Source organism: Xylaria bambusicola, assembly GCF_022495145.1.
Source record: "Xylaria bambusicola strain CBS 139988 unplaced genomic scaffold F5B22scaffold_29, whole genome shotgun sequence".
NCBI lineage: Eukaryota > Fungi > Ascomycota > Sordariomycetes > Xylariales > Xylariaceae > Xylaria > Xylaria bambusicola.
Window position 1 is genome coordinate 332,399 of NW_025953582.1, and position 17,132 is coordinate 349,530.

The following is a 17,132-nucleotide window of genomic DNA, read 5'->3' on the forward strand; positions in this document are numbered from 1 at the left end:
GCCAGGAAGTCTGCCAAGCCGCGATTCATTTGCTTGCGCGACCTCGCGGCGAGTTGGGAACCTACTATTCATTAGTTATCACCTATTTTGCAGCCATAATAAGATGCCTACAGTTCAGTGACTTCAATACCATCGTCAAAGTTTAATGGCCGCGAAAGACGTTCAAATTCGTGAACGGTATCACGACTAATAGTCCCAAGTCGTATCTCGTTGAGCATGTTGGTAAATTCTACATCGCGTTAGTCAATATTAAATTATGTTTGGTTAACTCCAAGATTGCACTTACCAGGATCTCGTTGACGAAACACCTGCGTCAAGCCGATTGTGCAATCAATGCAAGGGACCCAAGCAGCTGAATCAAAGGCAAACCTGACCTCTTTTTGATGGCCATCCGGGACAGGCGGTAGTTGAAAGAAGTCGCCTGTCATGATCAGCTGAATGCCACCGAACGGTCGGGTGCTCTTTCGAATAGCGCAGGCGAGCTGCGACAGCTTGTCAAACAGATCGCCGTCTACCATAGATATTTCATCAATGATCAGAGCGCTAGTATGTAGCCATCTTTTTTTCGTCTTATGGTTCTGACGAACCTTTTCCACCAGCGTTGGCAAATCTTCTTTCCCGAGACCAATTCCAGCGAAACTGTGAAGAGTCTGGCCGCCGATATTGCAGGCTGCCAGACCCGTCAAGGCCGTTATGCCCAAGCGCTTCGGATCATGAACCCACCTCTTCCTGAGCCCTGAGATGATGGCTCGCATCAATACCGACTTCCCGGTACCAGCTGGACCAGTAAAAAATACGTTTCGTTTCTTGTTCATGACTAGATCTAGGACGTACTTTTGCTCCGAGTTGAGAGTGATCGTAGAAGCATCAATGTGTTGGCTTCCATGTCCTTCTGATATAGTGGCACTTTGGTTTGTGTGCCACGGCAACGTGGTTTGCTTCCAATTTCCCTGTCTCCCTGCCTTGGGCAACTTCTCTCGAGCAGGATTGCAAAGATCAGACACGAACTGTTCTGGCAATTTCCGCTTCAAAGTTTTATGATTTATAGAGGGTAAAAGGCAATCATCTTTCAGTTGTAACGATATAATATGTCTAGCAGGTGGTATGATAGTAATACCATGATGATGCTTCGATGCCGGAGGTGGAGGGTGTGGCACGGCCTGATTTTCGCCGTTTGTTGCTCGCTGGATATGAGTTAGATTAGAGTTCGTCGAAGACGTGAACTCCCACGGTGGTTTGTCGCTGTTCAAATGCAGCTGCGAAGTCATGTTGTCTGTTTATTGTCCTAGATAGCAACAAAGATAAAGTAGGAAATCCGTTTAATGAAATACAAGAAGCTGCGCTCTGAGCCCGAATAAAGGGAAAATATGATGGAAATGATTTTAGCAACCTGGTATAGTTAGTCCTTTAATTGAACTGGAACGCCTCATTGAGACGTATTGATTGGTGCCTATATAATAAATGAGGCAATCATCTAGTGCGCAAATAATAATATAAACCGAGGTTGGTCCTGGTAATACATTGTGTCGCATTCATTTCCCGGGTGTAACTCGACTACACCCGGTGCTAAGTATGTGATACTGGTAAGACATCTCTGCGTTTATAGGGATTATCAATCGGTCAACTATTGAGTTGGCGCACTGAAGGGAACCAGAGCCTATCGCCTAGCTAAAGGGACGCTCGGAGCCGCCACTGCGACAAGTAGCGTGCGTCTTCATACCTTTTCCCCATGAGCTAACATAGCAGTAGCCATCATGATTTTTCGGATTAGCCGTGGCTTAGTAGTGACTTTGTTGATATTGAGGGGTTATCCAAGATATGTATTTACCACTGGTACAATATTTGGTGTCTTACCAGCGACTACGGTGTACTAAACCTGAAGGTGATGCTACCTGCCAGACCTTACTACTGAGCTAAATGACTGGTAATCCATGACGGCGGCATGGCGTAACAAGAAATCATTGCCAATGTGCAGGGCTGCAATTACTTCTCCACCACTTTCGGCAAGCCAGATCACCGGTGTAAACCCAGTAATAGGAGTAGCCGTAAAGGGCCCGAGAGGGTGGACCTAAAGGCACGTGAACACGTAAAATGCCTAGGCCATGATCAAATCCCTCAGGAGTAATTCCTGGAAGAACAATACACAACACATGAATACCCCAATTATTGGGGGCTGGATAACCCAGGCACATTGTGTGACACGTAGAATACGCCTGCTGCAAGCTACACAATGCATGCAGGGCACTCCCTCTCACATAATTAGCCCTCGTTAAGATTGATTACTGATTGGAAACGCCGATCCCTGCCCTTAACGAGAATATTCAGGTCGCCTCATTCGGGCCATTGCCAACCATATCGCAGCCGCCTTGGATGGAAACCATTGATTCCGGAATGCTATATCTAGTTGTCGCATTTGGGTGTCTGGTAGTTGATCCTACCAGGAGGCAGGGGGCTGGCTGGAACCTAAGTTCCGAATCTGGGAGCTATCCCGGCTCCTGGGCATCTGGCCTTGTGGTCGAGGTTTGGGTGATCTAGGCATCATAACCAGCCAATTGGCTGCGGCGAGCCTCGGAAGCATCATTTCTTGGAGGCCTACTAATCGGACATGTCTACAGCAATGATAAGTGATAAGTCACGCCTGCCCCAGCCAACAGCCCTACGGGGTGCGTGGGTCGGATTCTTAGCATGTCATCTAGCCGATCATGTTTGCTAATCACCATACACAATCCTCGTATGATATCTACGCCCCCGCAGCGATCTTCATCGTTAGCGTGGTTCTGACGCTACATGGGCCCACTAGGCTCTTTGCTCGAAATATTTAGAGATACCGTAGATGACTGAGGACATAGCGGGCTCTCGCAGGAGCGTAATGCCATCTATTCAGCTCAACAACGGAGCAAACAATTTAACTATAATCAAAAATAACACGACACGATAATGCCGGACAGAAAAACTTTTCACCATCGAGAATACAGTTGTTGGTAGAGGATCTTCTTTTTAGGCTTCGTCTTGGAACCCATTTTCCTCATGCCAGACTCTAGGAAGCGAACGGCTTCGACCGATCGTCGAGACGCCATTATGCGCCCGGTCAAGTCATTGATCCCAAGCCCACTACAAGATGATACGGGTTTCGTCGACGTCAAGTCTGCTGACGAGCCTCCCTTCGAAGACGCTTCCTTGCTATGCTCAGGTTTCGCGTCAGATGCGTGCTAGAGTATCGGCAGCACCGTTCCGAGCCAGTCGCCAAGGGAGCAGTGGCCAATATTCCCGCCAACCACACCCACTGTCATTCCCCAGGAGTCTCCTAGCTGCCGAGACTCCAGCAGTCTATCGCCCTCCCCCTTGGACAGTAACATAGCCAAGGCCCAGTTTTGTTTATCTGGCCAGTTGTCACACGGCCAAGACTTCAGAACCGAAGATAACCGATACTATCCCTAGCAGGAAGTGAAGCTATAAGCGATTGGATGAGAACAATCTGTTAGCTACAAAAGAACCAACAGTCAAGGCATGAATGCCCAACAGAAGGAGGGGAATCATAGATTGTATAAGGCCTAAATGAACATAAATAGCTAAAGAATCTCCCACTTTAAAATAAAAGAAAAAGGGAAATTAAGGCCTTAAAGACCCCTAATAGATTATTAATAAATATAATTAAGCTTTAAGCCCTTTATAAAAGCTTTTATTATAAATAATTTATTATCCTTCTTTAGAATATTTTAATAATAGCTTAAGCTTTTATATAATAGATAAGCTTTAATAACTTTTTATATAATATTATCTTTAATTTAAATTCCTATAAATATAGAATTACTTTAATAGGATATTTACTTTTCCTTTAATGTATTAAAGGAATTTAAAAGTTTATACCTTTATATTTAATAATATTATTTATTATACCTTTAATACCCCTATATAAAGGATAAAAAGTAATTAATAAATATATTAATTAAAAGCTTTAAACTTTTTTAAAGCTATAGATATACCTTAGCTTTAAAGCTTTAATTTTAATTCCTATTACTTTAAAGAATTTAATTTTAAATTATTAAAATCTATCCAATTATATAAAAACTATTTTAAGGATAAATAATGGGTAGATTACCTATTTCTACTACCTTATACTATTATAACCAATTAGCTTATAATAAGGAATATCTTACCCCTTAATAACCTATAGGTAAAATTAAAATATATAAAAGTATTAAGTAAATTATTTATTAATCCTAAATAAAAATTAATCTTTACCTTTAAATAAATTAAATTTTTATTATTATTATTATTTATTATATTTAAATTTATTTATTTTAATTAAATTATATTTTTTTTTTAAAAGATTATTTCCTTTAAAAAACTTCTTTAAATTTATTAATAGATTAACTTTATAATAAATATCTTTAATTATAATATTTAAACCTTTTTTTAATATTATAAAAATTATTCTTTATAACTTTATTATTTATAAAAATATTAAAAATATAAAAATAAAATATATAAATATAATAATTTAAAACTTTTTTTAATAAATTATAAATATTTATAATTAAATAAATAAAACTTATTAAAGTATTTAATTTTTATATAAATATAAAATAAAAATATCCTTTAAATAAAAAAATATATTTTAAAATATTTATATAATTATTTATAATATATATAATATTTTAATTAATTTATATAGGATAAATATTTAAATAATTAAAAAATAAATAAAGTATTTTTAATATAATATTATTTAAAGAAATATTACTTTTATTTAAAATATATAAAAAATTATTATATATATTATATAAAATATAAACTTTTAAATTAATATTATTAATAAGTTTAAAAAGATAATAAATTATTATTATTAATCTTTATAAATTTTTTAAAAAAAGTTAATAAAGTAAAAGGTAATTTATAAAAATATAAAAAGTTAAATTTATATTAAAAATAATAAAGTTAAATATTTAATAAAATAATTTTATATAAATTTAAAATAATTAAAAGAATTTTAAATTTATACTTAAATAATATTAAATAAATTTTATATATAATTATAAAATTAATAATAATTTAATATAAATTTTATTATAAATAAGCTATAAAAGTATAAAATAATTAACTTTATTAATTATTTTATTATAAAGTATTTTACTTTAAAAGTAGCTTTAAAATATTAAATTATTAATAAAGCATTATAAATAATAAAGGTTTAATTTATTATTTAAATATTTTATATATAATATATAATAATTAAAATTTTATTTAATATTTTAATTAAAATTATACCTTTATTTAAAGGAAACTTAAAAGGTAATTTAAATAACTTTAATAATTATAATAACCCCTTTAAAGGATAACCCCCTTATAGTCCACCTAAAGAACTATTTTAAAAATTATTAAAAGGCCTTAATAAAAAGCTTAAAGGAAATTTAAATAATAATAATCCTTTTAATCCTTTTATTAATTAATTAATATATATCTTTTTTATAATATTTAAAAGTATTAACTTTATAATAATAATATTTAATTTTATTTAATTTAATAAGCTTTATACTTATAATAAAAAAAATATTTTAAAGTTCTCTTTATAATAAATTAAAGTTAAAAATTATATATTAATATATATAAAAAGTTTTTCCTTTAATAAATATTATATTAATTAAATTAATTTATTTATAATAAATAAAGCTTTATAATAATATTAATTATATTAAAAGTAAATATATTATATTAATATTATTAATATTTAAATAATTTATTAAATAGCTTTTAAAGCTTAATTTAAAAATTTATTAATAATATATTAAAATATAAATATTTTAATAAAAGTAAAATACTTTAATAATATTATTTAATTCCTTATTAAAATTTTTAATTAAAATAATTTAATAAAGTAGTTTAATTTAATATTTTAAACCTTTATTATTAAATATTTATTATTTAAATTTATAAAAATAGTTTATTATAATTAAAGTTATATTTTTAAAAATAATAATAAGTTTTTAAATATTATTTAAAAAGTTAATATTATTTATAAAAATATATTAATATATTTTAAACTATTTTTAAAAGATATATTTAATTTAATAAAGAAGTAATTAAAATTAAACTATTAAAATTAAGGTAAAAAGAATTACTTTAATTTAAATTAAAATTAATTTTTAAAAAAGAATAAAGAAAGAAAAGCTATTAATAAAAAACTTAATAAATTAAAGGTTAATTTTAAAAATAATTATTAATTAAATATTATAATAATATTAAAGGAAATTAATTAAACTATTATTAATAAATAAAAATAAAATAAAGTTAATTATTAATAATATAAAAGAAATAATTATTATACCTTTACCTATTATATTAAAAAGGATATTAATAAAAAAGAATTACCTTTAACTTTTAAAAAAACCTTTTTTATTAAAAGGAAGCTTAATAATAAACCTATTAATTTATTATTAATTATAAAAAGGGTTAAAATTAATACTATTATAATTAAAATATTTAATCCTTTATAATATATAAAAATAAAAAAATTAGATTTAAATTTTTAATTAAGCTTTATAAAGCGTTATATAAGAACTTAAACCTTTAAAAAAGTAACATTTCCTATATTAATATAATAAAGTAAATAGGAAATAAGCTGCTTAAATTAATTTAAAAAAGGATAAGTTTAAAATTTAAAATAAATTATAAGCTTATTATCCTTATAACTTTATTATATAATAATTAAAAATACTTTATTAAAATGCTTTTAAATATAAAAAGTATTATATTTATAATATTATTTTTAAAGGTATAATAATAAAAGCTACCCTTTATTAAAAGAATATATTTTAAACTTATATTAACTTTTAATATAATATATATATAAAAAGTAAATTAATATTATATTAAATAAATTATTCTTTAATATTAAAAAGATTATTTTATTAAATTTAACTTTAAATTAAATACTTTTAATAAAGATTATAATATTATTTTACTTTAATAATAAATAAAAGAATATTTATTTATTTACTTCTTTAAAAATATTAAAAAAATTACTTTTACCTTTAAATATTATTATAAGAATTATAAAAGTTATAATAATTATACTTTAAGCTATAATTAAAGTAATAATAAAATAAATATTTAAAGAATTTAAAGAGTTCCTTTTTATTATAATTAAAATAATAACTTAATAACTATTTAACTATTAATTTTAAAATTATATAATTAACCTTATAAATAAAAAAGCTTTATTATAAAAACCCTTTTATACTATAAATAATTATAAGTTAAATATATTTAAACCTTAATTAAATAAAATATTTAAAATTAATTATATTTATAAATTTATTATATTATATAAAGTATCTTTTATATTTATAAAAAAAAGGATTTAAATAACTTATTATATTTTATTATAAATTATTAAAGCTTTAATATTATTATAATATTAATAAGGTATTTTATTCCTTTTATTATTAAACTTTAAATTAAATTTTAAAAAGTTAAATAATTTATTAAAATTAATTTAAAGTTTAAATTTTACTTAATTAAAATTAAAAAAAGTTATAAATAAAAAATAATATTTTATTATAAATATAAACTTTTTAAATATATAATAATATTTATAAAATCTATTAATACTTTTATAATATTTTAATTAATAATAAATTATATTTTTAAAGATTTTATTAATATAAAACTATTTATATACCTTAATAACCTTTTAATTTATATAGAAATAAAAAAAAATATAATAAAATAATTAAAGAAATATTATAATACTTTAATAAATATAATTTAATAATAATACTTTAAAAATATAAATAATATATATATAAAGTTAAATTCCTTAAATATATTATTAATATTAATAATATTTTAATAGTTTAAAATAAAATTAATTATATTATTAAATAAAAAGTATTAATTATTTTATATAAAGTATAATAATTTATTAATTTTATAAACTTTTATTAAAGATTTATTAAAAAATTTTTATTAATTATAAAACTATTAATAAATATAAATAAAATAAATTAATAATAATAAAAGTAAATGGAAGTTATAAATAAAGCCTTCTTTAAATTTAAATATTAATTTATTATAACCTTTATATTTATTTACTTTAACCCTTTTAAGGTAGCTTATATTAAAATTAATACCTTTAACTTTACTTTTAAAATAATATTATTATAAAAGGATAATAATAATAAGCTTTACCCTATTACCTTTTACTTTTAAAAGCTAATATTAATAGAAATAAACTATAAAATATATAATAAAAAACTATTTATAATAATAAATAAATTTAATTAATAATATTAATATTTAAAAAGCATTTAATATTAAATTAAAATTTACTTTAATTATTAAAACCTATTATACTTTATAATAATTAAGGTTTTAAATAAATAATAAATATATTAAATATAATAATTATTAATATATTAATTTATAATAAACTATTAATTAAATAAATTAAATAAAAAGGTTAATATTATATTAAGGTTAATTTAATATTACTTTTAAAAAGAAAAAAGTAAAGATTAATTAATTAAATTAATCTTATAAAATAAATATTTTTTATATTTTAAAGGATTAATATTTATTTTAATAATATTTATTTTATTAACTTTTAAATAACTTTATAGCTTTATTATATTTAAATAACTATTAAAGTTTATTAAATTTATTAAAGAAATAATAAAGGATAATTTAAAATATTATTTATAAAAAAATAAACCTTTTAAAAATATAAAACTTATAAATAATCTTTTATATAAAAAAGAATATTTATAAATATTTATAATTATATAATAAAAAGTAATAAAAATTAAATATAATATTTAAATAATAAAATATATAAAAATAAATAAAATATTAAAATTTATTATAAAAAACTTTTAATAACTTAATTTTAAAATAATAATATATAACTTTATATAAAGCTATTATATTTATTAATAAAATAAAGCTTTATAATATATTTTATATAGGTTACTTTAACCTATAAAATTATATTATACCCCTTAATAATTAATTATAATAAACTTTATTATTAATTTACCTTTATTTAATAAATATAATTCCATTTAAATAATAATAAATCCCTTTATTAAAATAGAATATTTTATTTTATTAAAGGTTAAAAAAAAAAAAAAAAAAACCTTATTAAAATCTTTATAAAATATTATTAAAAATTATATAATATCTCTTTTAATATAATTTTTAATAAAAACTTTAAGTTTATAAATTATTTATAAAAGGACTTTTTAAAACTTATTAATATTAAACTATATATAAATATAACCTTTTATTCTTAAATTAATAAATAAATAAAATAACTTAATTAAATTTTTAAAATTTACCTTTAAATATTTATTAATTATAAAATGTTTAATTAAAAAAACCTTTTATTAATAATTAAATTTATATATAATAATATAATATTAACTTTAATATATATATCCCTCTTTTATATAAATTATAATTATTATTTAATTATATATAATCTATTTATAATATAACTTTATAACCTATTTAATAAGCTATATATTTATTAAATAATATAAATATATAAAAAAGTTAAAAATTAATTAAAAAAGGTTTAATAATATATAAAGGAATAAATTAATAAAAAATATAAAAATACCTTTTAATATATTAAAAATTAATTAATAATATTAAATATAAAGAATATTAAAATAAAAAGACCTATTAAAAAGCTAAATAAAAAGATGTTTAATTTTTTTAAAATTTATAAAATAATTTTACTTATTATTATTAAATTTATATTATTTAAAAAATAAAGAATTTATAACTTATTTTATATTTTATTTATTAAGCTTTATTATATTAATAATTAAATATTATTTAACTTTAATTAAATTTTATAAAAAGTATCTTTAATAAAGTTTAAAAACTATTAAGTAAAAAAGATTAAGGACTTTTTAAAAACTTAAAGGAATATTAAATATTTAATTAAATAAAAAGGTTAATTAATTAAATAATATTAAATTTAAAAACTATATAAATATATAAATAATATTAATATAAAAGCTTTTATTAAATAATTCTATTAATAAAATTTAAATAAATTAATAGACCTTTAAACTATTATAACCTTAAACTTATAAATTATTTAAAAAGTTAAATTATACTTAAAGTTAAGCATTAAAAGAAAGGAGATAATATTATATAGCTAAGACTTTAAAACTAAAAATAATTAATATTATCCTTAATAAAAAGTAAAGCTATAAATAATTAAATAAAAATAATTTATTAATTATAAAAGAATTAATAGTTAAAGTATAAATGCTTAATAAAAGGAAGGGAATTATAAATTATATAAGGCTTAAATGAATATAAATAGCTAAAGAATCTCCTATTTTAAAATAAGAGAAAAAGGGAGATTAAGGCCTTAAAGACCCCTAATAGATTATTAATGAATATGACTAAGCTCCAAGCCCTCTATAAGAGCCCTTGTCACACCAGTCTCGTCGCCACAATCCAGTTCAAGCAACCGCTAAACCCACAATCGATAAATGTTACCGCACCGAGCTAAATGATGCATTTAAGGAACTGGAAGGCAGCATCCCAGATTTAAGAAATACGACAGCAATAGAACAAGAGGAGAAACCGACGAAGGATCAGTCAGAACGGATATCTTCTGAAATGGATCATGAGGTTAGTTGCTATTCAATTATGTAACGGTCATGGTTAACGAGGATATAGACGACCATCGTATGCAAAGCGATAGACTGTATTTCACGTCTCGAGGAGAGAAATAAATCTCTCCTAGAATAGAATAGGGCACTTAAATTAATAACTGCTTTTTGGGAAACCTGCAGAGGATGGGCTTCGAATTAGTTTTGAGAGGTGAAAGTCTTAAAGCATTGTGGGCAAAATTTTGGACCCATGTGGAAGTAAAGTACGCATGCCAGTATTGGGTTAATGCACGGCTTCTTCCAATAGCATTTTACCTCGTGAGGATGATGATTCAGGTGGGCCCCAGGATCAGTGAAGGGAGGAGTTACTATTTAGTCTACGAGTATTTCCTATATATTTAGTTATTCCTTATTTCAGCAATCAATTTAAGCGTACACTTCTTTTTTATAAGAAACTACCTGACGACTTAATGAGAGAAGAACTATTGCTTAATACTTCGTGTTTTATAGTTGACTTATTCTGAATATAAACCCTAACACCACTCTAGGCCTTAACAAGGTTTGATGGTTGAGATAAGTTGTTACATTAACCCTTCTCCTAGAAATGATTCCCAGGGTTGATTCTACTTTACAATGTCTCGGAGATGTTAATGGACATGATTTTACAGCCACCATGTTGGCGCAAGCCTATATCGTAGCTTGCAGTGCAACGGGACGCTTTCCGGTCTCTAATAATGTGTCCTTCCTTTACTGGACCATCACATGGTGCTATAGGTGCCCTTACACATCTCCTCTTTCCTTTAATCCTATCTTTTGCAAAGGGAGTCGGCTTCTGCTAGTACGAACGGGGATCGACTTGCATTAACCGTGGCTGGAATAAAGCACTTAAGAAAAGCATATTAGATAGACATGTTTCGGGCTTAATATCCACAGTATAAGAAGTAAGTACCCATATAAGTAATAAGAAGCAATAGAAAGTATTCCTACCTCTCGTACCTACACTAACATTAGACACCTCCCGTCGCAAGCGTGACTCAAAGGGACCTCTTCGCTGTCTGCCTTATTATCCCTCCTCTTATCCCTCTCACTAAATTGTATCACCTTCTCAACCACTTGTCGCCCTCGGTTCTTTTTATATGCCAAATAGTTAACCCTCCTTTATATTTAAGGGCCCAAGATAGCGCTTTAATCCTCTTGAGATATTATATAAATTCCCACACCACGTTCAGCCACTATTATCTCGATCATGGAGTTTTCTAACACCTTCGCACCTTTTTAACTGGAGAAATTCTTATCAAAGAACAAAACCGCGGACGTCATTACAAAAGGAGATAGCAGGTTGCTGAGAAAGCCAAGTTTAAGTGACAGTCAATCATCGAATGGCTCAGTATTAGGAATGACAAATACATCGGACTCTGATTTATCCTTTAATGACGACAGCATTTATAACATATTAGCCGGCAAACTATGGGATAGCTATTGGCTTGATGATATAGGATCATCGAAATATAGGCAATCCTAAGAATACCACCTAGCTCTGCTGCAATGTAGACAGCGCGAGGATTACTCCGAGACAAACCCAACAAGTCGCCGCCAACTTTCTGGTGTAGAATATGACCCGAAGGTGGAAGAACTCGCTACACCAGGTCATACGTTTCAATCGCCACCATTACAGTCTACGCCGAAGAGAGGCGCCATAACATCTTCTGTCTATCCTAAGCCACTACCGACCAATGTGTAAAGACATCCATACCCACAACGCACTTCATCGCTGAGCTTTGAAGCAACTTCACCACCGCGGGGACGATTCTTGGGTTCCAGTAGGTCGACTTGCGACATTAATTCTCTCTTCATTGCACTATTACTTGTACTATACAGCAAATCAGTTTCATCGTAGCAACGATCATCGACTACAGTAAACACGGCAGCTTCTGTCTCAGTTCCCCCAGCTTTCCCTCCACCATGTATGCTGCGAACCAGTACTTCAACCTTCAACCTTCGAGACAATACCCGGGTTTACAGCAACAACAATGGCCTGGTTTCGCACAACGTGACGGCTCCGCCGATGCTTCCCTCTGTGCTACTGGAGCCACGACCAACGAAACCCCAAGTTCAGCGGTTCGTCTCTGTATTCGAGCTAGACTCGGACTCGGAAACCGAGGTGGACGAAGGCAACAATAGCTTCGCAAAGCGTATTGCTAGGGGCCTGCACAAGATGGTTGCAACTCACTTGTGTAACTTACCTCGGAGAGAGCCGCCTAACTATACTCTGTAACGGGCGTCCTTAACCTAATAACACTTGGTCTCTACAATAGGCCTATAGCTTCTGTTGGTTTTATAATACAAGTATAGTTGTTCTGTTCGTTTTTATATATAAGAGCTATCTATTTATCGATATACATTAACGCTGATCTTGGGCATAACATGCATTATCCGTAGATTTTAATCAAGGAAGACGATCAACTATTATTATTTCATAGGTAGTTTTGATTAAGAGTGTAAGGTTAACTTATGTAGCTATAAACTTAAAGCTGTTATTGTTTTTACTATTGGTAAGCGTTTCTTGGGTATTGTAGAAGGAGTTACTTCTTATTCTTCGGGCTTATGTTAATAATAATAGGTGCTTTTATTAAGGGGCTAACTGTCCCCTTATAATTTAACAGTTTTTATCTTTATAAAGATTATTTAAGAGTAATGATAATGTTTTATATTATTGAAATATAGATTAGTAAGATGTGCTATATTACCTATAAAGTGTTACACTTAATAGATTGTGGCTATACGGTGTTTTAAAGCAAGCAGGTGTTTTAATAAAAAATGATATTGTGATATTTAGGTAACCGCCTCCATTACCACCGGCAGGGACAACCTATGGTCCAGACGACGGGGAGAAAGTTCCCTATATAACGTTACGTGATAGAAATATTGCGATTGACTTACCACCACCGGGGATTGAATGTGTTAAGCTTGACCCCGGTAGGAGCTGCTAGGCAGTAGATATGGGCGATTAGTAGACCTAGGATCGTCGTCCTAAGAAATGATGCTTCCGACGTTCGCCACAGCCAATTGCCCCTGCTCAATTGGTTAGTATGATGGCTAGATCATCTAAACCTCGACTACAAGCTGCACGCCTCGAGCGATTATACGGCAACCCAGGATTAACTGCAATGTGAACCTTTACGTGGGTGTGAAGTCAGGGAGCTTATAGATGGTACCACAGCGCAATAACTAAGGTTAGATGTAGCGTTCCGCAATTAACAGTTCCATCTAAGGCTACATCGGTGGCCCGCCATATATATAGTGATACGGTTTTTCGACTCTTCCTGGCCCCCTATAAAGGCACCGACCTTGCTTATCTATGCCTCTATTCTCTCAAGCTACGTAGGCTAAGTATTTAACTCCATAAATATTAAGCAGTATATTAATGATTTCCAATGTTAAACCTTATATATATAAGAGAACATATAAGTAATAATAATTATAAGTTTAAGCATATAAGCCTTTTTATATCTTATATGCTATTAGTTTATTAATAGGTGTTAGAGTTATTATAAAAAGCTTCGAGTTCGTTATTGTAAACTTTTTTAGCTCTCCTATCCTTAGCGTTGCAATCTTCTTCCTCTATGCCTTATGCGCCGCCTTGCCCACGCCCTTAATTGTAAACTCTTAAAATAGTTCTACCTCCCTAATGATATAGGTAAAAGTAGGTCCAATGGGTCTATTATTCCCAGGCATAGCCTTAGTTAATGATTAACGATTAAAGTTATAATAAAGTGAATCGTATACGGATTTGCATTTATAATGGCCCCAGAATCCGATAAATCCGCCACCCATTTTAGATTAAAACAATTAAATACGGATTTCGGATACTCACCTAGCGTTTTGAGCTAGAACTACGCCGGCTTTAATGGTGCCGCTGTGTGTGGGCTCAAATCTGCCACTTGTTGCCTTGCATTTTGTACCTTGCATTCATTTATGGAATGGGCGGCGTCGCGGCTCTTGGAAATGCGCGAGAATCACCTGGGACAGCCAGGAGGGGTAACTAGCTTATGAGTTGGCGCGTCAGTTAGTAGCGGGGTTGTCTGGAGAAGACGCGCGGGCAGACGTGGGGCAGCAAGAGTGTAGCCAAGGCCCGCGATGTCCTGCTTACTACTTCTTTTTTTCAGCCAGCCAGCCAACGCTTTCACATCACAACACACGACACATAACACCACTTCGCATTTTATTCCACCTATCTTACCGGCACCTGTGCCCGCATCCCGAGAACAATGTACCTTCTTAAGTGATAAACTTTAGTGACACCCCCTACCCCTTTCCCCCCGAAGATCTCGGCCCTTCGCAGCTCTGTAATCAGACTCGACCCGCGTCAACAGGACCTCAACCAAACATACGCACGCCGCATCCTTCGTTGACTAGCCCGGTGTGCCCCTCGCGACAACGTCATGAACAACGCTAGCGCCAATGTCCCGTACTGGCGGCCCGCTACTGCCCAGGTCTCCATCGTCGCCGCATGCCGAGAAGGGATTATTCTACGCGACTTCGATCGGCATTTATGTTCGCTTCTATCGCCTGGCGTTTGCCGTGGTGAACTTCCTCGCGGGCAATAAGGGCGCTGGTAGAGAATACGTTGTGAGGCTCATAAAGACTAGAGTCGCAGAGGAGCAAGAGAAACGCAGAAATGTGACGACGAATATAGCTGCTGGGTCACATATTACTGGCACCACCCTTTCCGCTATTCTCTACTATCTGCTTAAGAAATCTAAAGTCCCTGCAAGAACTGCGCCGGGAGATCGAAGAATTCCGGGGCCGCGGGTTGTTATCTGATTCCTATAGCTTTAAAGAGACGCAGCAAATGCCGTATCTCCAGGCTGTCATCAAGGAAGCGTTACGAATGCACCCAGCCACAGGTCTGCCGCTGGAACGAGTTGTGTCAGAAGGCGGTGCGACCATATGTAATCACTTCTTCCCGGCGGGTGTAAGTGCCATTATTCTTGATCTTATTAGAAGTGACGGTAGCTAACTACGCTATAGACAATTGTTGGCATCAACTCCTGGGTTGCGTATAGAAACACGTAAGTCTTTGGTACCAATACCGACAAATTCTAACCGAAGAGATAGTTAATAAGTGATGAAGATAAACTTATAGCAATAACCTAATAATGGATACCTATAAGTTCTCTTTTTATATAGGTTTTATATATATATTTATATAATTAACCTATTTCTTTTATATAGTTTAATATAATATTATAAACCTATATTAATCCTTATATTTTAATATTTAAAATAAAGAAGTTAATATTATATATTCTTTATAACTTTAATTTTAAACTTTTAATTATAAATCTTAATAATTTATAATTTATATAAAATTTTAAATTTATAAAGCTTTAAAGTTTTAAAGTTAAAGCTAAAGCTAAATACTTATAAGAAAAATAAAATAATATAATTTTTATAATATTAAAAGTATTTTTAATATTTATTTTATTAAATAATATATTTAATTAAAGCTATTATATTTTATATTTCTTTAATAAAAAATTATTAATTTATATTAAGATTTAAAATATATATATATAAATTAAATTAATAGATTTTTTTAAATTATATTTATTATTTTTATAAATATATAAATATTATTTAAAAAAAAATTAATTTTATATAAATATATTTTAATATTTTATATTTTAATAATTTATTTAATTAAATAAGCTATATATTATTATTAATCTTATATATTAATATTTTATATTTTTAAAATATAATATCCTTAAAATAAATATATATATAATATTTTATATTTTAATTCTTTATAATATATTATAATCTTTAAGAATAAATTATATTTTATTAAAATTAATCCTTATCCTTTAAAATATCTTTTAATAATAATATTATTTTAAATAGTTATAAAGGTTATATATATAATAAAAGTAATAATTTTAACTTTTAAATTATTTATAAAATTAAATATCTTTAACTATAATTTAAATTTTTTAATATATATTAAACTTTTATTTAAATATAATAAATATTATTAATTATATATATAAAAATTTAATTATATTTTTAAATCTTTATAAACCTTTAATTTAATTAATTTTAAAACTTTAAATAATTAATTTATTATATTTTATTAAATTATATTTAATATAAAAGCTTAAATTTTATTTATAATAATAAATAAAATAACTTTAATTTATAAAATATTATTTATTATTAATTATTTAATTTATAATAAATTACTTTATAATATATTTAAAGTTATAAAGTAAAATTATTTAATTATTTTTATAAAATATTATATTAATATTATAAATAAAGAATATAAATAAATTAATTTATTAATTATTTAATTAAAAGTTTATATAATAAAAGTTATAAAAGTAAAATCTTTTAAAGTTAAATTAAAAAGTATAAGTTAAATATTATACCTTTATATAATTAAAAAGTATATAATATTATATATATTATTTTAAAATTATAAAAAATAAA

At 27.7% G+C, this 17,132-nt stretch overlaps 1 protein-coding gene across 1 annotated transcript; it reads left to right on the forward strand.

The window, feature by feature from the left end:
* Nucleotides 1-15,098: 15,098 nt before the first annotated feature.
* On the forward strand, nt 15,099-15,713 carry F5B22DRAFT_647858 (cytochrome P450; the record flags this gene model as incomplete). The annotated part of the gene is made up of 3 exons (XM_047978940.1): nt 15,099-15,317; nt 15,403-15,612; nt 15,669-15,713. The coding sequence occupies 3 exons, from the start codon at nt 15,099-15,101 to the stop codon at nt 15,711-15,713; spliced, it is 474 nt and encodes a 157-aa protein (XP_047829596.1).
* Nucleotides 15,714-17,132: the final 1,419 nt, after the last annotated feature.